Source organism: Oncorhynchus kisutch, linkage group LG29 (assembly GCF_002021735.2).
Source record: "Oncorhynchus kisutch isolate 150728-3 linkage group LG29, Okis_V2, whole genome shotgun sequence".
Taxonomy (NCBI): domain Eukaryota; kingdom Metazoa; phylum Chordata; class Actinopteri; order Salmoniformes; family Salmonidae; genus Oncorhynchus; species Oncorhynchus kisutch.
This window is the reverse complement of record NC_034202.2, coordinates 35,527,441-35,541,097: the sequence shown is the minus strand read 5'-3', so window position 1 is coordinate 35,541,097 and position 13,657 is coordinate 35,527,441. Positions and strand designations below refer to the sequence as shown.

The following is a 13,657-nucleotide window of genomic DNA, read 5'->3' as shown; positions in this document are numbered from 1 at the left end:
TGTGGAGGCTGTATACAGTGGGTACCAGTACCGAGTCAATGTGGAGGCTATATACAGGGGGGTACCAGTACCGAGTCAATGTGGAGGCTATATACAGGGGGTACCAGTACCGAGTCAATGTGGAGGCTATATACAGGGGGGTACCAGTACCGAGTCAATGTGGAGGCTATATACAGGGGGTACCAGTACCGAGTCAATGTGGAGGCTATATACAGGGGGTACCAGTACCGAGTCAATGTGGAGGCTATATACAGGGGGGTACCAGTACCGAGTCAATGTGGAGGCTATATACAGGGGGTACCAGTACCGAGTTCAATGTGGAGGCTATATACAGGGGGTACCAGTACCGAGTCAATGTGGAGGCTATATACAGGGGTACCAGTACCGAGTCAATGTGGAGGCTATATACAGGGGGTACCAGTACCGAGTCAATGTGGAGGCTATATACAGGGGGTACCAGTACCGAGTCAATGTGGAGGCTATATACAGGGGGTACCAGTACCGAGTCAATGTGGAGGCTATATACAGGGGGTACCAGTACCGAGTCAATGTGGAGGCTATATACAGGGGGTACCAGTACCGAGTCAATGTGGAGGCTATATACAGGGGGGTACCAGTACCGAGTCAATGTGGAGGCTATATACAGGGGGTACCAGTACCGAGTCAATGTGGAGGCTATATACAGGGGGTACCAGTACCGAGTCAATGTGGAGGCTATATACAGGGGGGTACCAGTACCGAGTCAATGTGGAGGCTATATACAGGGGGTATCGGTACAGAGTCAATGTGGAGACTATATACAGTGGGTACCAGTACCGAGTCAATGTGGAAGCTGTATACAGGGGGGTACCAGTACCGAGTCAATGTGGAGGCTATATACAGGGGGTACCAGTACCGAGTCAATGTGGAGGCTATATACCGGGGGTACCAGTACCGAGTCAATGTGGAGGCTATATACAGGGGGTACCAGTACCGAGTCAATGTGGAGGCTGTATACAGGGGGGTACCGGTACAGAGTCAATGTGGAGGCTATATACAGGGGGTACCAGTACCGAGTCAATGTGGAGGCTATATACAGGGGGTACCAGTACCGAGTCAATGTGGAGGCTATATACAGGGGGTACCAGTACCGAGTCAATGTGGAGGCTATATACAGGGGGTACCAGTACCGAGTCAATGTGGAGACTATATACAGTGGGTACCAGTACCGAGTCAATGTGGAGGCTATATACAGGGGGTACCAGTACCGAGTCAATGTGGAGGCTATATACAGGGGGTACCAGTACCGAGTCAATGTAGAGGCTGTATACAGGGGGTACCAGTACCGAGTCAATGTGGAGGCTATATACAGGGGGTACCAGTACCGAGTCAATGTGGAGGCTATATACAGGGGGTACCAGTACCGAGTCAATGTGGAGGCTATATACAGGGTGTACCAGTACCGAGTCAATGTGGAGGCTATATACAGGGGGGTACCAGTACCGAGTCAATGTGGAGGCTATATACAGGGGGGCACCGGTACCGAGTCAATGTGGAGGCTATATACAGGGGGTACCAGTACCGAGTCAATGTGGAGGCTATATACAGGGGGTACCAGTACCGAGTCAATGTGGAGGCTATATACAGGGGGGTACCAGTACCGAGTCAATGTGGAGGCTATATACAGGGGGTACCAGTACCGAGTCAATGTGGAGGCTATATACAGGGGGGTACCAGTACCGAGTAAATGTGGAGGCTGTATACAGGGGGTACCAGTACCGAGTCAATGTGGAGGCTATATACAGGGGGTACCAGTACCGAGTCAATGTGGAGGCTATATACAGGGGGGTACCAGTACCGAGTCAATGTGGAGGCTATATACAGGGGGTACCAGTACCGAGTCAATGTGGAGGCTATATACAGGGGGTACCAGTACCGAGTCAATGTGGAGGCTATATACAGGGGGGTACCCGTACCGAGTCAATGTGGAGGCTATATACAGTGGGTACCAGTACCGAGTCAATGTGGAGGCTGTATACAGGGGGTACCAGTACCGAGTCAATGTGGAGGCTGTATACAGGGGGTACCAGTACCGAGTCAATGTGGAGGCTATATACAGGGGGGTACCAGTACCGAGTCAATGTGGAGGCTATATACAGGGGGGTACCAGTACCGAGTCAATGTGGAGGCTATATACAGGGGGGTACCAATACCGAGTCAATGTGGAGGCTATATACAGGGGGTACCAGTACCGAGTCAATGTGGAGGCTATATACAGGGGGTACCAGTACCGAGTCAATGTGGAAGCTATATACAGGGGGTACCAGTACCGAGTCAATGTGGAGGCTATATACAGGGGGTACCAGTACCGAGTCAATGTGGAGGCTATATACAGGGGGTACCAGTACCGAGTCAATGTGGAAGCTATATACAGGGGGTACCAGTACCGAGTCAATGTGGAGGCTATATACAGGGGGTACCAGTACCGAGTCAATGTGGAGGCTATATACAGGGGGTACCAGTACCGAGTCAATGTGGAGGCTATATACAGGGGGTACCAGTACCGAGTCAATGTGGAGGCTATATACAGGGGGTATCGGTACAGAGTCAATGTGGAGACTATATACAGTGGGTACCAGTACCGAGTCAATGTGGAAGCTGTATACAGGGGGGTACCAGTACCGAGTCAATGTGGAGGCTATATACAGGGGGTACCAGTACCGAGTCAATGTGGAGGCTATATACCGGGGGTACCAGTACCGAGTCAATGTGGAGGCTATATACAGGGGGGTACCAGTACCGAGTCAATGTGGAGGCTGTATACAGGGGGTACCGGTACAGAGTCAATGTGGAGGCTATATACAGGGGGTACCAGTACCGAGTCAATGTGGAGGCTATATACAGGGGGTACCAGTACCGAGTCAATGTGGAGGCTATATACAGGGGGTACCAGTACCGAGTCAATGTGGAGGCTATATACAGGGGGTACCAGTACCGAGTCAATGTGGAGACTATATACAGTGGGTACCAGTACCGAGTCAATGTGGAGGCTATATACAGGGGGTACCAGTACCGAGTCAATGTGGAGGCTATATACAGGGGGTACCAGTACCGAGTCAATGTAGAGGCTGTATACAGGGGGTACCAGTACCGAGTCAATGTGGAGGCTATATACAGGGGGTACCAGTACCGAGTCAATGTGGAGGCTATATACAGGGGGTACCAGTACCGAGTCAATGTGGAGGCTATATACAGGGTGTACCAGTACCGAGTCAATGTGGAGGCTATATACAGGGGGGTACCAGTACCGAGTCAATGTGGAGGCTATATACAGGGGGGCACCGGTACCGAGTCAATGTGGAGGCTATATACAGGGGGTACCAGTACCGAGTCAATGTGGAGGCTATATACAGGGGGTACCAGTACCGAGTCAATGTGGAGGCTATATACAGGGGGGTACCAGTACCGAGTCAATGTGGAGGCTATATACAGGGGGTACCAGTACCGAGTCAATGTGGAGGCTATATACAGGGGGGGTACCAGTACCGAGTCAATGTGGAGGCTGTATACAGGGGGTACCAGTACCGAGTCAATGTGGAGGCTATATACAGGGGGTACCAGTACCGAGTCAATGTGGAGGCTATATACAGGGGGGTACCAGTACCGAGTCAATGTGGAGGCTATATACAGGGGGTACCAGTACCGAGTCAATGTGGAGGCTATATACAGGGGGTACCAGTACCGAGTCAATGTGGAGGCTATATACAGGGGGGTACCCGTACCGAGTCAATGTGGAGGCTATATACAGGGGGTACCAGTACCGAGTCAATGTGGAGGCTATATACCGGGGGTACCAGTACCGAGTCAATGTGGAGGCTATATACAGGGGGTACCAGTACCGAGTCAATGTGGAGGCTGTATACAGGGGGTACCGGTACAGAGTCAATGTGGAGGCTATATACAGGGGGTACCAGTACCGAGTCAATGTGGAGGCTATATACAGGGGGTACCAGTACCGAGTCAATGTGGAGGCTATATACAGGGGGTACCAGTACCGAGTCAATGTGGAGGCTATATACAGGGGGTACCAGTACCGAGTCAATGTGGAGACTATATACAGTGGGTACCAGTACCGAGTCAATGTGGAGGCTATATACAGGGGGTACCAGTACCGAGTCAATGTGGAGGCTATATACAGGGGGTACCAGTACCGAGTCAATGTAGAGGCTGTATACAGGGGGTACCAGTACCGAGTCAATGTGGAGGCTATATACAGGGGGTACCAGTACCGAGTCAATGTGGAGGCTATATACAGGGGGTACCAGTACCGAGTCAATGTGGAGGCTATATACAGGGTGTACCAGTACCGAGTCAATGTGGAGGCTATATACAGGGGGGGTACCAGTACCGAGTCAATGTGGAGGCTATATACAGGGGGGCACCGGTACCGAGTCAATGTGGAGGCTATATACAGGGGGTACCAGTACCGAGTCAATGTGGAGGCTATATACAGGGGGTACCAGTACCGAGTCAATGTGGAGGCTATATACAGGGGGGTACCAGTACCGAGTCAATGTGGAGGCTATATACAGGGGGTACCAGTACCGAGTCAATGTGGAGGCTATATACAGGGGGGGTACCAGTACCGAGTCAATGTGGAGGCTGTATACAGGGGGTACCAGTACCGAGTCAATGTGGAGGCTATATACAGGGGTACCAGTACCGAGTCAATGTGGAGGCTATATACAGGGGGGGTACCAGTACCGAGTCAATGTGGAGGCTATATACAGGGGGTACCAGTACCGAGTCAATGTGGAGGCTATATACAGGGGGTACCAGTACCGAGTCAATGTGGAGGCTATATACAGGGGGGTACCCGTACCGAGTCAATGTGGAGGCTATATACAGTGGGTACCAGTACCGAGTCAATGTGGAGGCTGTATACAGGGGGTACCAGTACCGAGTCAATGTGGAGGCTGTATACAGGGGGTACCAGTACCGAGTCAATGTGGAGGCTATATACAGGGGGGTACCAGTACCGAGTCAATGTGGAGGCTATATACAGGGGGGTACCAGTACCGAGTCAATGTGGAGGCTATATACAGGGGGGTACCAATACCGAGTCAATGTGGAGGCTATATACAGGGGGGTACCAGTACCGAGTCAATGTGGAGGCTATATACAGGGGGGTACCAGTACCGAGTCAATGTGGAGGCTATATACAGGGGGTACCAGTACCGAGTCAATGTGGAGGCTATATACAGGGGGGTACCAGTACCGAGTCAATGTGGAGGCTATATACAGGGGGTACCATACCGAGTCAATGTGGAGGCTATATACAGGGGGGTACCAGTACCGAGTCAATGTGGAGGCTATATACAGGGGGGTACCAGTACCGAGTCAATGTGGAGGCTATATACAGGGGGTACCAGTACCGAGTCAATGTGGAGGCTGTATACAGGGGGGTACCAGTACCGAGTCAATGTGGAGGCTGTATACAGGGGTGTACCAGTACCGAGTCAATGTGGAGGCTGTATACAGTGGGTACCAGTACCGAGTCAATGTGGAGGCTGTATACAGGGGGTACCAGTACCGAGTCAATGTGGAGGCTATATACAGGGGGTACCAGTACCGAGTCAATGTGGAGGCTGTATACAGGGGGTACCAGTACCGAGTCAATGTGGAGGCTATATACAGGGGGTACCAGTACCGAGTCAATGTGGAGGTTATATACAGGGTGTTACGGTACAGATTTAATGTGGAGGCTATATACAGGGGGTACCAGTACCGAGTCAATGTGGAGGCTATATACAGGGGGTACCAGTACCGAGTCAGTGTGGAGGCTATATACAGTGGGTACCAGTACCGAGTCAATGTGGAGGCTATATACAGGGGGTACCAGTACCGAGTCAATGTGGAGGCTATATACAGGGGGGTACCAGTACCGAGTCAATGTGGAGGCTATATACAGTGGGTACCAGTACCGAGTCAATGTGGAGGCTATATACAGGGGGTACCAGTACCGAGTCAATGTGGAGGCTATATACAGGGGGGTACCAGTACCGAGTCAATGTGGAGGCTATATACAGTGGGTACCAGTACCGAGTCAATGTGGAGGCTATATACAGGGGGGTACCAGTACCGAGTCAATGTGGAGGCTATATACAGTGGGTACCAGTACCGAGACAATGTGGAGGCTATATACAGGGGGTACCAGTACCGAGTCAATGTGGAGGCTATATACAGGGGGGTACCAGTACCGAGTCAATGTGGAGGCTATATACAGTGGGTACCAGTACCGAGTCAATGTGGAGGCTATATACAGGGGGGTACCAGTACCGAGTCAATGTGGAGGCTATATACAGTGGGTACCAGTACCGAGACAATGTGGAGGCTATATACAGGGGGTACCAGTACCGAGTCAATGTGGAGGCTATATACAGTGGGTACCGGTACAGAGTCAATGTGGAGGCTATATACAGGGGGTACCAGTACCGAGTCAATGTGGAGGCTATATACTGGGGGTACCGGTACCGAGTCAATGTGGAGGCTATATACAGGGTGTTACCAGTACAGAGTCAATGTGGAGGCTATATACAGTGGGTACCGGTACCGAGTCAATGTGGAGGCTATATACAGGGTGTTACGGTACAGAGTCAATGTGGAGGCTATATACAGGGTGTTACGGTACAGAGTCAATGTGGAGGCTATATACAGTGGGTACCAGTACCGAGTCAATGTGCAGGGGTACAGGTTAGTAGGGTTAATTGAGGTAATATGTACATGTAAAACAATTGTGACTATGCATAGATAATTAACAGTGAGTAGCAGCAGGGTCAATGCAAACAGTCCTGGTGGTAATTTGATTAGCTGTTCAGCAGTCTTATGGCTTGGGGGTAGAAGCTGTTAAGTAGCCTTTTGGTCCTAGACTTGGCACTCCGGTACCGCTTGCTGTGCGGTAGCAGAGAGAACAGTCTGAATAGGGTAGGAATTCCCCCCTTAGATAGTACAACTGCAGGGAAAAATACCTGAGAAATATTTTGTTTCATGGACATAGTTTAATATTTACTTGCTATTTAGTTGAATTAAAGTTATTGCATCTGATAGAAATAAAGTGCTGAAATACTTCTCATCTTGAATATGGTGTTGATGAAATGACATCAAAACATTAATTCAAATACATAGGGAAGATATTTATTTACAGTTTCAGAACTATCTACTGTAACTCATACACTTTAAGAAAAGCTACACATGACAATATTAACAATAACATGTACACACACACACATACACACACACACACGCACGCACGCACGCACACACATACGCACACGCACACGCACACGCACACACACACACACACACACACACACACACACACACACACACACACACACACACACACACACACACACACACACACACACACACACACACACACACACACACACACACACAGCCAAACCAGCCCAGGACAATGTTGCAGACTGCATGGGGTTGTTTTTAAGGAATTCAGTTCCTTCTTCAGGTCTAAGTCGAGAATATACAGGTTCAGACAATATTCATGCAAAAACTTATGGGATAGAATCCTCTTGTTCTAAAGTATATTTTATACCTATCTTCAGCTGTGGTTCACTTTCAACTGTAACTTCCGTGGACTCTTTAGTCACTGTGGTCCTCCTCTTTGCTCATCACCTTCAAATATCCTCATTATCAAACCTTCCTAATATAGCAGCACCATAGTGCCAGAATAGAGTCAATTTATACACAGCTGGATCTCAGCTACAGACAGACAGTCTCCCATGGCAGACAGACCTCGCTCTCTTCTCTTCCACTCTTGCTCTTCCATTCTTCTCTCTCTCCCTCTCTTCCTTTCTCAGACGTAGTCTTTTCCAGAGGCTGGCCCCAAGGTTTCAGAGCGAGGGGACTTGTTGTACCTGGCGGTGTAGGATCCCTCGTCCTTCTCGGGGCAGTTGAAGCAGAGCAGGCCTCCTCCAATCAGCAGCAGGGCAGCTGCCCCCCAACCCATATAGAGCGCGCCCCCCAGCTCCCTCTTCTTAGCGCTTACCAGGTGCGGGTTGTAGAAGTCCTGGATGATGCTGTGGGCCGTCCAGCAGACAGGGATCAGACACAGAACCCCGGCAATGATGAACACCACCCCAGACGCCACGCCCACTTTAGCCTTGGATGCCTCGTCCTCCACGCAGTTGGTACACTTTCCCCCGGCTACAGCCAATAGGATGGCGATGATGCCGGAGAGGATGGCGATGACAGTCATGGCTCTGGCAGCCTGAAGGTCCTGGGATAAGGCCAACATGGAGTCATAGATCTTACACTGCATCTGGCCCGTGCTCTGAACCACGCAGCTCATCCAGATACCCTCCCAGATGACCTGAGAGGTGATGATGTTGCTGTCAATGAAGGCGGAGACCCTCCACATGGGCATGGCACATTCAATGATAGTCCCGATCCAGCCAATGACCCCCAGGGCCGTGCCCAGCATCTGTAACCCAGCTGACACCATATTGGATCCGGTAGGCATTGGTTTCTCTGTTTGTCTGCGTGTCTGAGTGAAACTGTATGGCCTTTTGTCTTTGTCTGTGTCTCCTCTCTCTCTATGTGGCATAGAGGTTCTTTGTCTTCTCTCTGTGTAATCTGAATACAGTGGGTGGTCGTCTCCATGTGCTGCTCTAGGTCTGAGTCCGAATGGGGGAGGACTACCAAGAGTACAGGTACTTATAACCTCCACCTCAGGATGGAGGGAGGGAGGGAGGAGAGAAGGGGCCATGCTTGAGATCACCTAACAGCGAACCTGCTCTATTGTCTCGCTCTCTCTCTCTCTCCAACTTTCCTCCTTCCCCTCTCCTAGTTAAATCTCTTTCCTCCTCTCTCTCTCTGACAACAATAGCATGTACAATTGAATCTATAATTCAATTCCTAGAGCATCATAAGACAATATAGTCAACAGTATCCCCTGACAAAAAAAACACATGTCAAATTTGCAGTTTCACATGTGAAATATCTGTTTTCACATGTTGAGTTTAAATTTCACACGTGAAACCATATTTTCACATCTATTAAATTTAGAGTTCACATGTTAACATCACATTTTGTAATGACTCTCGTGGGTTGAAGAAGGAGACCAAGGTGCATCGTGGTTTTTAATAAACTGAACACCGCAACAAAATAACAAAGTAGAAAAACAAAAGCGCACAGTTCTGTCAGGCAACAAAACAGCTAAACAGAAAATAACTCCCCACAAAACCCAAACGGAAAATCACAACTTATATATGATCCCCAATCAGAGACAACGATAGACAGCTGCCTCTGATTGGGAACTACACTCGGCAAAAACAACAAAGAAATAGAAAACATAGATTCTCCCACTCGAGTCACACCCTGACCTAACCAAACATAGAGAATAAATAAGGCTCTCTAAGGTCATGGCGTGAGACATTTTCACAAGTGAGGAGAATAACATGTTTTCACCTTACGTGAATATCTCACTTTCACATGTGGAATTGCAAGTTCACATAAAAAAATTATTTACATGTGAAAATCAAACACATGTGAAAATCAAACACATGTGAAAATCAAACACATGTGAAAATCAAACTTGCAGGTTTACATGTAAGAAAACACATGATTGTTTTTCAAATGTGACAGTTTTTCACATATGAAACTGCAAATGTAATTATTTCATGTGATTGCTTTTCACATGTGAACTTGCAATTCCACGCCACTCCCACTTTAGCCAAGGATGCCTCATTTAAACACCTCGTCTAAATCTGATTTACAGTTTCACTTTCAAGAAAACTCCACATGGGGTTGATTTAATGTTATTCTCCTCACATGTGAAAAGAGGGTGGTAACATGTTGCAGTAGAAATGTTTCCACCAGTGGAATTAGGTTGACCACATCTAAAAAGCCCAAATGCAGGACAAGGGAGTGCTTTTGCGGGACATTCGTGGAGCACAGTGGACAGAAAACATTTTGGGGGGGCAGGTTAGTGATCACGTTCAAATGGTGAAATAGTTCTGCTGTATGAAGGTCACTGCCTGTTAAGGGGCAGTCCTTGATACTATGTACCCATGGATTTTTTAAAAGAACGTAAGGTCAAATGTGTCATGACCTTAGTTCAACTGTTGTCAGAACTCAAAACATAAGATTGCTTTACGCCAATGTTTCTAGCGCCGCCAGAGAACGTGTGGTGAGACCGCATTTGCCCCAGTAATTTTCAACCCACTTTCAAAGCAGCAGCACCGACTAGGACAGTTACTTCTCAGCGCATTTTTGCATTCCAATTCAACATTTACCTGCTCGCAGTCTACCATTGAAATCCATTGAAGACTACAACGCAGAAAAGTTGCGCTATTTGTATTTGAGCAATATGATTTGTCGTTCATTCAAGCTCCACTATGCTCCCACGACACACAACTTCTCGAGCACAAGAGCAGAAGTTGATAGCTATGTGTATGTGTGTATCACTGTAAATGTAACAGTTTTGAAATTGTAATAAGAATGTTGTACTGCAGGAAAACAGTAGGAATGAGGATTCTTTGACAAATTCAAAGTTTGCTCACACAACAGTAAATCAGTGACTGTTAGAGAGAGAGAGGGGGGGGGGGGGGTTCTTCCAAGATAGTGGAGGGCTTTAAGACTTCCCAAATGTGCCTAATTTGTTTATTAATAACTTTTCATGTTCAGAATTGTGCACTCTCCTCAAACAATAACATGGTATTATTTCACTGTAAATTGGACAGTGCAGTTAGATTAACAAAAATTGAAGCATTCTGCCAATATCAAATATGTCCTGGGAAATTGTCTTGTTACTTACAACCTCATGCTATTTACATTAGCCTACGTTAGCTCAACCTCATGCTATTTACATTAGCCTACGTTAGCTCAACCTCATGCTATTTACATTAGCCTACGTTAGCTCAACCTCATGCTATTTACATTAGCCTATGTTAGCTCAACCTCATGCTATTTACATTAGCCTACGTTAGCTCAACCTCATGCTATTTACATTAGCCTACGTTAGCTCAACCTCATGCTATTTACATTAGCCTACGTTAGCTCAACCTCATGCTATTTACATTAGCCTACGTTAGCTCAACCTCATGCTATTTACATTAGCCTACGTTAGCTCAACCTCATGCTATTTACATTAGCCTACGTTAGCTCAACCTCATGCTATTTACATTAGCCTACGTTAGCTCAACCGTCCGGTGGAAGAGACACTAACACAGTCGAACACAATCTAAATTGCACCTGGGCTGGAATAATACATTGTGGCCTTTCTTTTGCATTTCAAAGATGATGGTACAAAAAAAAAATTATCCATAAACTTCCAAGTGTTTCTTTTCAAATGGTGCCAAGAATATGTATATCCTTTCATTGGGGCCTGAGCTACAGGCAGTTAGATTTTAATTTTAGGTGAAAATTGAGAGATAGAGATTAGTATAACCTTCCAAATAAAGGACTGCCTTTCTCTGCCTCTCTGTCTGTCTACACACACAGAAGGTCAGTAGAAATAGAACAGTTGTTTACTCTCTATGGGGAGGTCTGTAAAGGGCAGATCAGTCAGTGTATAGCCAAATTACATTTCCTTAAACCCCATGGATCCTGCTGAGGAATATGAGACACCAACACCATGGATCCTGCTGAGGAATATGAGACCCAACACCATGAATCCTGCTGAGGAATATGAGACACCAACACCATGGATCCTGCTGAGGAATATGAGACCCAACACCATGGATCCTGCTGAGGAATATGAGACCCAACACCATGAATCCTGCTGAGGAATATGAGACACCAACACCATGGATCCTGCTGAGGAATATGAGACCCAACACCATGAATCCTGCTGAGGAATATGAGACACCAACACCATGGATCCTGCTGAGGAATATGAGACACCAACACCATGGATCCTGCTGAGGAATATGAGACCCAGCACCATGGATCCTGCTGAGGAATATGAGACACCAACACCATGGATCCTGCTGAGGAATATGAGACCCAACACCATGAATCCTGCTGAGGAATATGAGACACCAACACCATGGATCCTGCTGAGGAATATGAGACTCAACACCATGGATCCTGCTGAGGAATATGAGACCCAGCACCATGGATCCTGCTGAGGAATATGAGACCCAACACCATGGATCCTGCTGAGGAATATGAGACCCAACACCATGGATCCTGCTGAGGAATATGAGACACCAACACCATGGATCCTGCTGAGGAATATGAGACCCAACACCATGGATCCTGCTGAGGAATATGAGACCCAACACCATGGATCCTGCTGAGGAATATGAGACCCAGCACCATGGATCCTGCTGAGGAATATGAGACCCAACACCATGGATCCTGCTGAGGAATATGAGACCCAACACCATGGATCCTGCTGAGGAATATGAGACCCAACACCATGGATCCTGCTGAGGAATATGAGACCCAACACCATGGATCCTGCTGAGGAATATGAGACCCAACACCATGGATCCTGCTGAGGAATATGAGACCCAACACCATGGATCCTGCTGAGGAATATGAGACCCAACACCATGGATCCTGCTGAGGAATATGAGACCCAACACCATGGATCCTGCTGAGGAATATGAGACACCAGCACTAACTATACTGAACAAAAATATAAACGCAAGCTGTAAAGTGTTTCTCTTTTGCCAAGACAATCCCAAAAACCTGACAGGTGTGGCATATCAAGGAGATAATTAAACAGCATGATCATTACACAGGTGCACCTTGTGCTGGGGGACAATAAAAGGCCACTCTAAAATGTGCAATTTTGTCACACAATGACACGGATGTCTCAAGTTGCCGTTTACAGAGAATTTAATGTTAATTTCTCTACAATAATTCTCCTCTAACTTCGTTTTAGAGAATTTGGTAGTACGTCCAACCGGCCTCACAAACGCAGACCACGTGTAACCACGCCAGACCAGGACCTCCACATCTTCACCTGCGGGATCGTCAGAGGGGGGAGGGCAAGGGTGCTGAGGAGTATTTATGTCTGTAATAAAGCACTTTTTGGGGAAAAACTCATTCTGATTGGCTGGGCCTGGCTATGCCCTCCCAGGCCCCCCCTTGGCTGATATCCTTATATAAACTGTAACTGAGCAAGATATTTGAAATTGTTGCATTTTGCTTTTATATTTTTGTTCAGTATATTTCATAAGATCCCTGGGTGACCCGACTGTAAAAAAAAAGGTGCTTAGAGAAACTTACTAACTTACTAATTTCTACTGAAATTGACTTCACTAACCAAACCAGAACAAAAGTCATTCCTCACTACTCAGACGCAGACACTAACGAGGAACTAGGTGGAAATGAGGAGCCTGAGGAGATCAACCCAATGTTAGAATTACCATCAAATATGAGGAAGAGGTCATAGTTATGTCTGCAGCTGTGACCAAATGGGGGGGGGGGGGGGGGGGGGGACAGACCAAGTTATTTTGCCCTAGTTATCTATGAATGAAGCAGAAGTGAAGCTGACATTTTATGGTAAATATGCCAGACTGGTGTCTGCATTCGATAAGAGATGTCAGGTGTAAACTAGACCTAGGGTTTGCAGGACAGACACGAAGAGGAAGTGAAGGGTATGAAAACAAGAAGTAACTGGCATGCAGCTGTCCACGGGCCC

At 47.5% G+C, this 13,657-nt stretch overlaps 1 protein-coding gene across 1 annotated transcript; it reads right to left on the bottom strand.

The window, feature by feature from the left end:
* Positions 1 to 7,151: 7,151 nt before the first annotated feature.
* Positions 7,152 to 8,699, bottom strand: LOC109878710 (claudin-4). Its single transcript, XM_020470914.2, has one exon. It carries the CDS (start codon positions 8,603 to 8,605, stop codon positions 7,856 to 7,858), a length of 750 nt encoding a protein of 249 aa, XP_020326503.1. The 5' UTR covers positions 8,606 to 8,699; the 3' UTR covers positions 7,152 to 7,855.
* Positions 8,700 to 13,657: the final 4,958 nt, after the last annotated feature.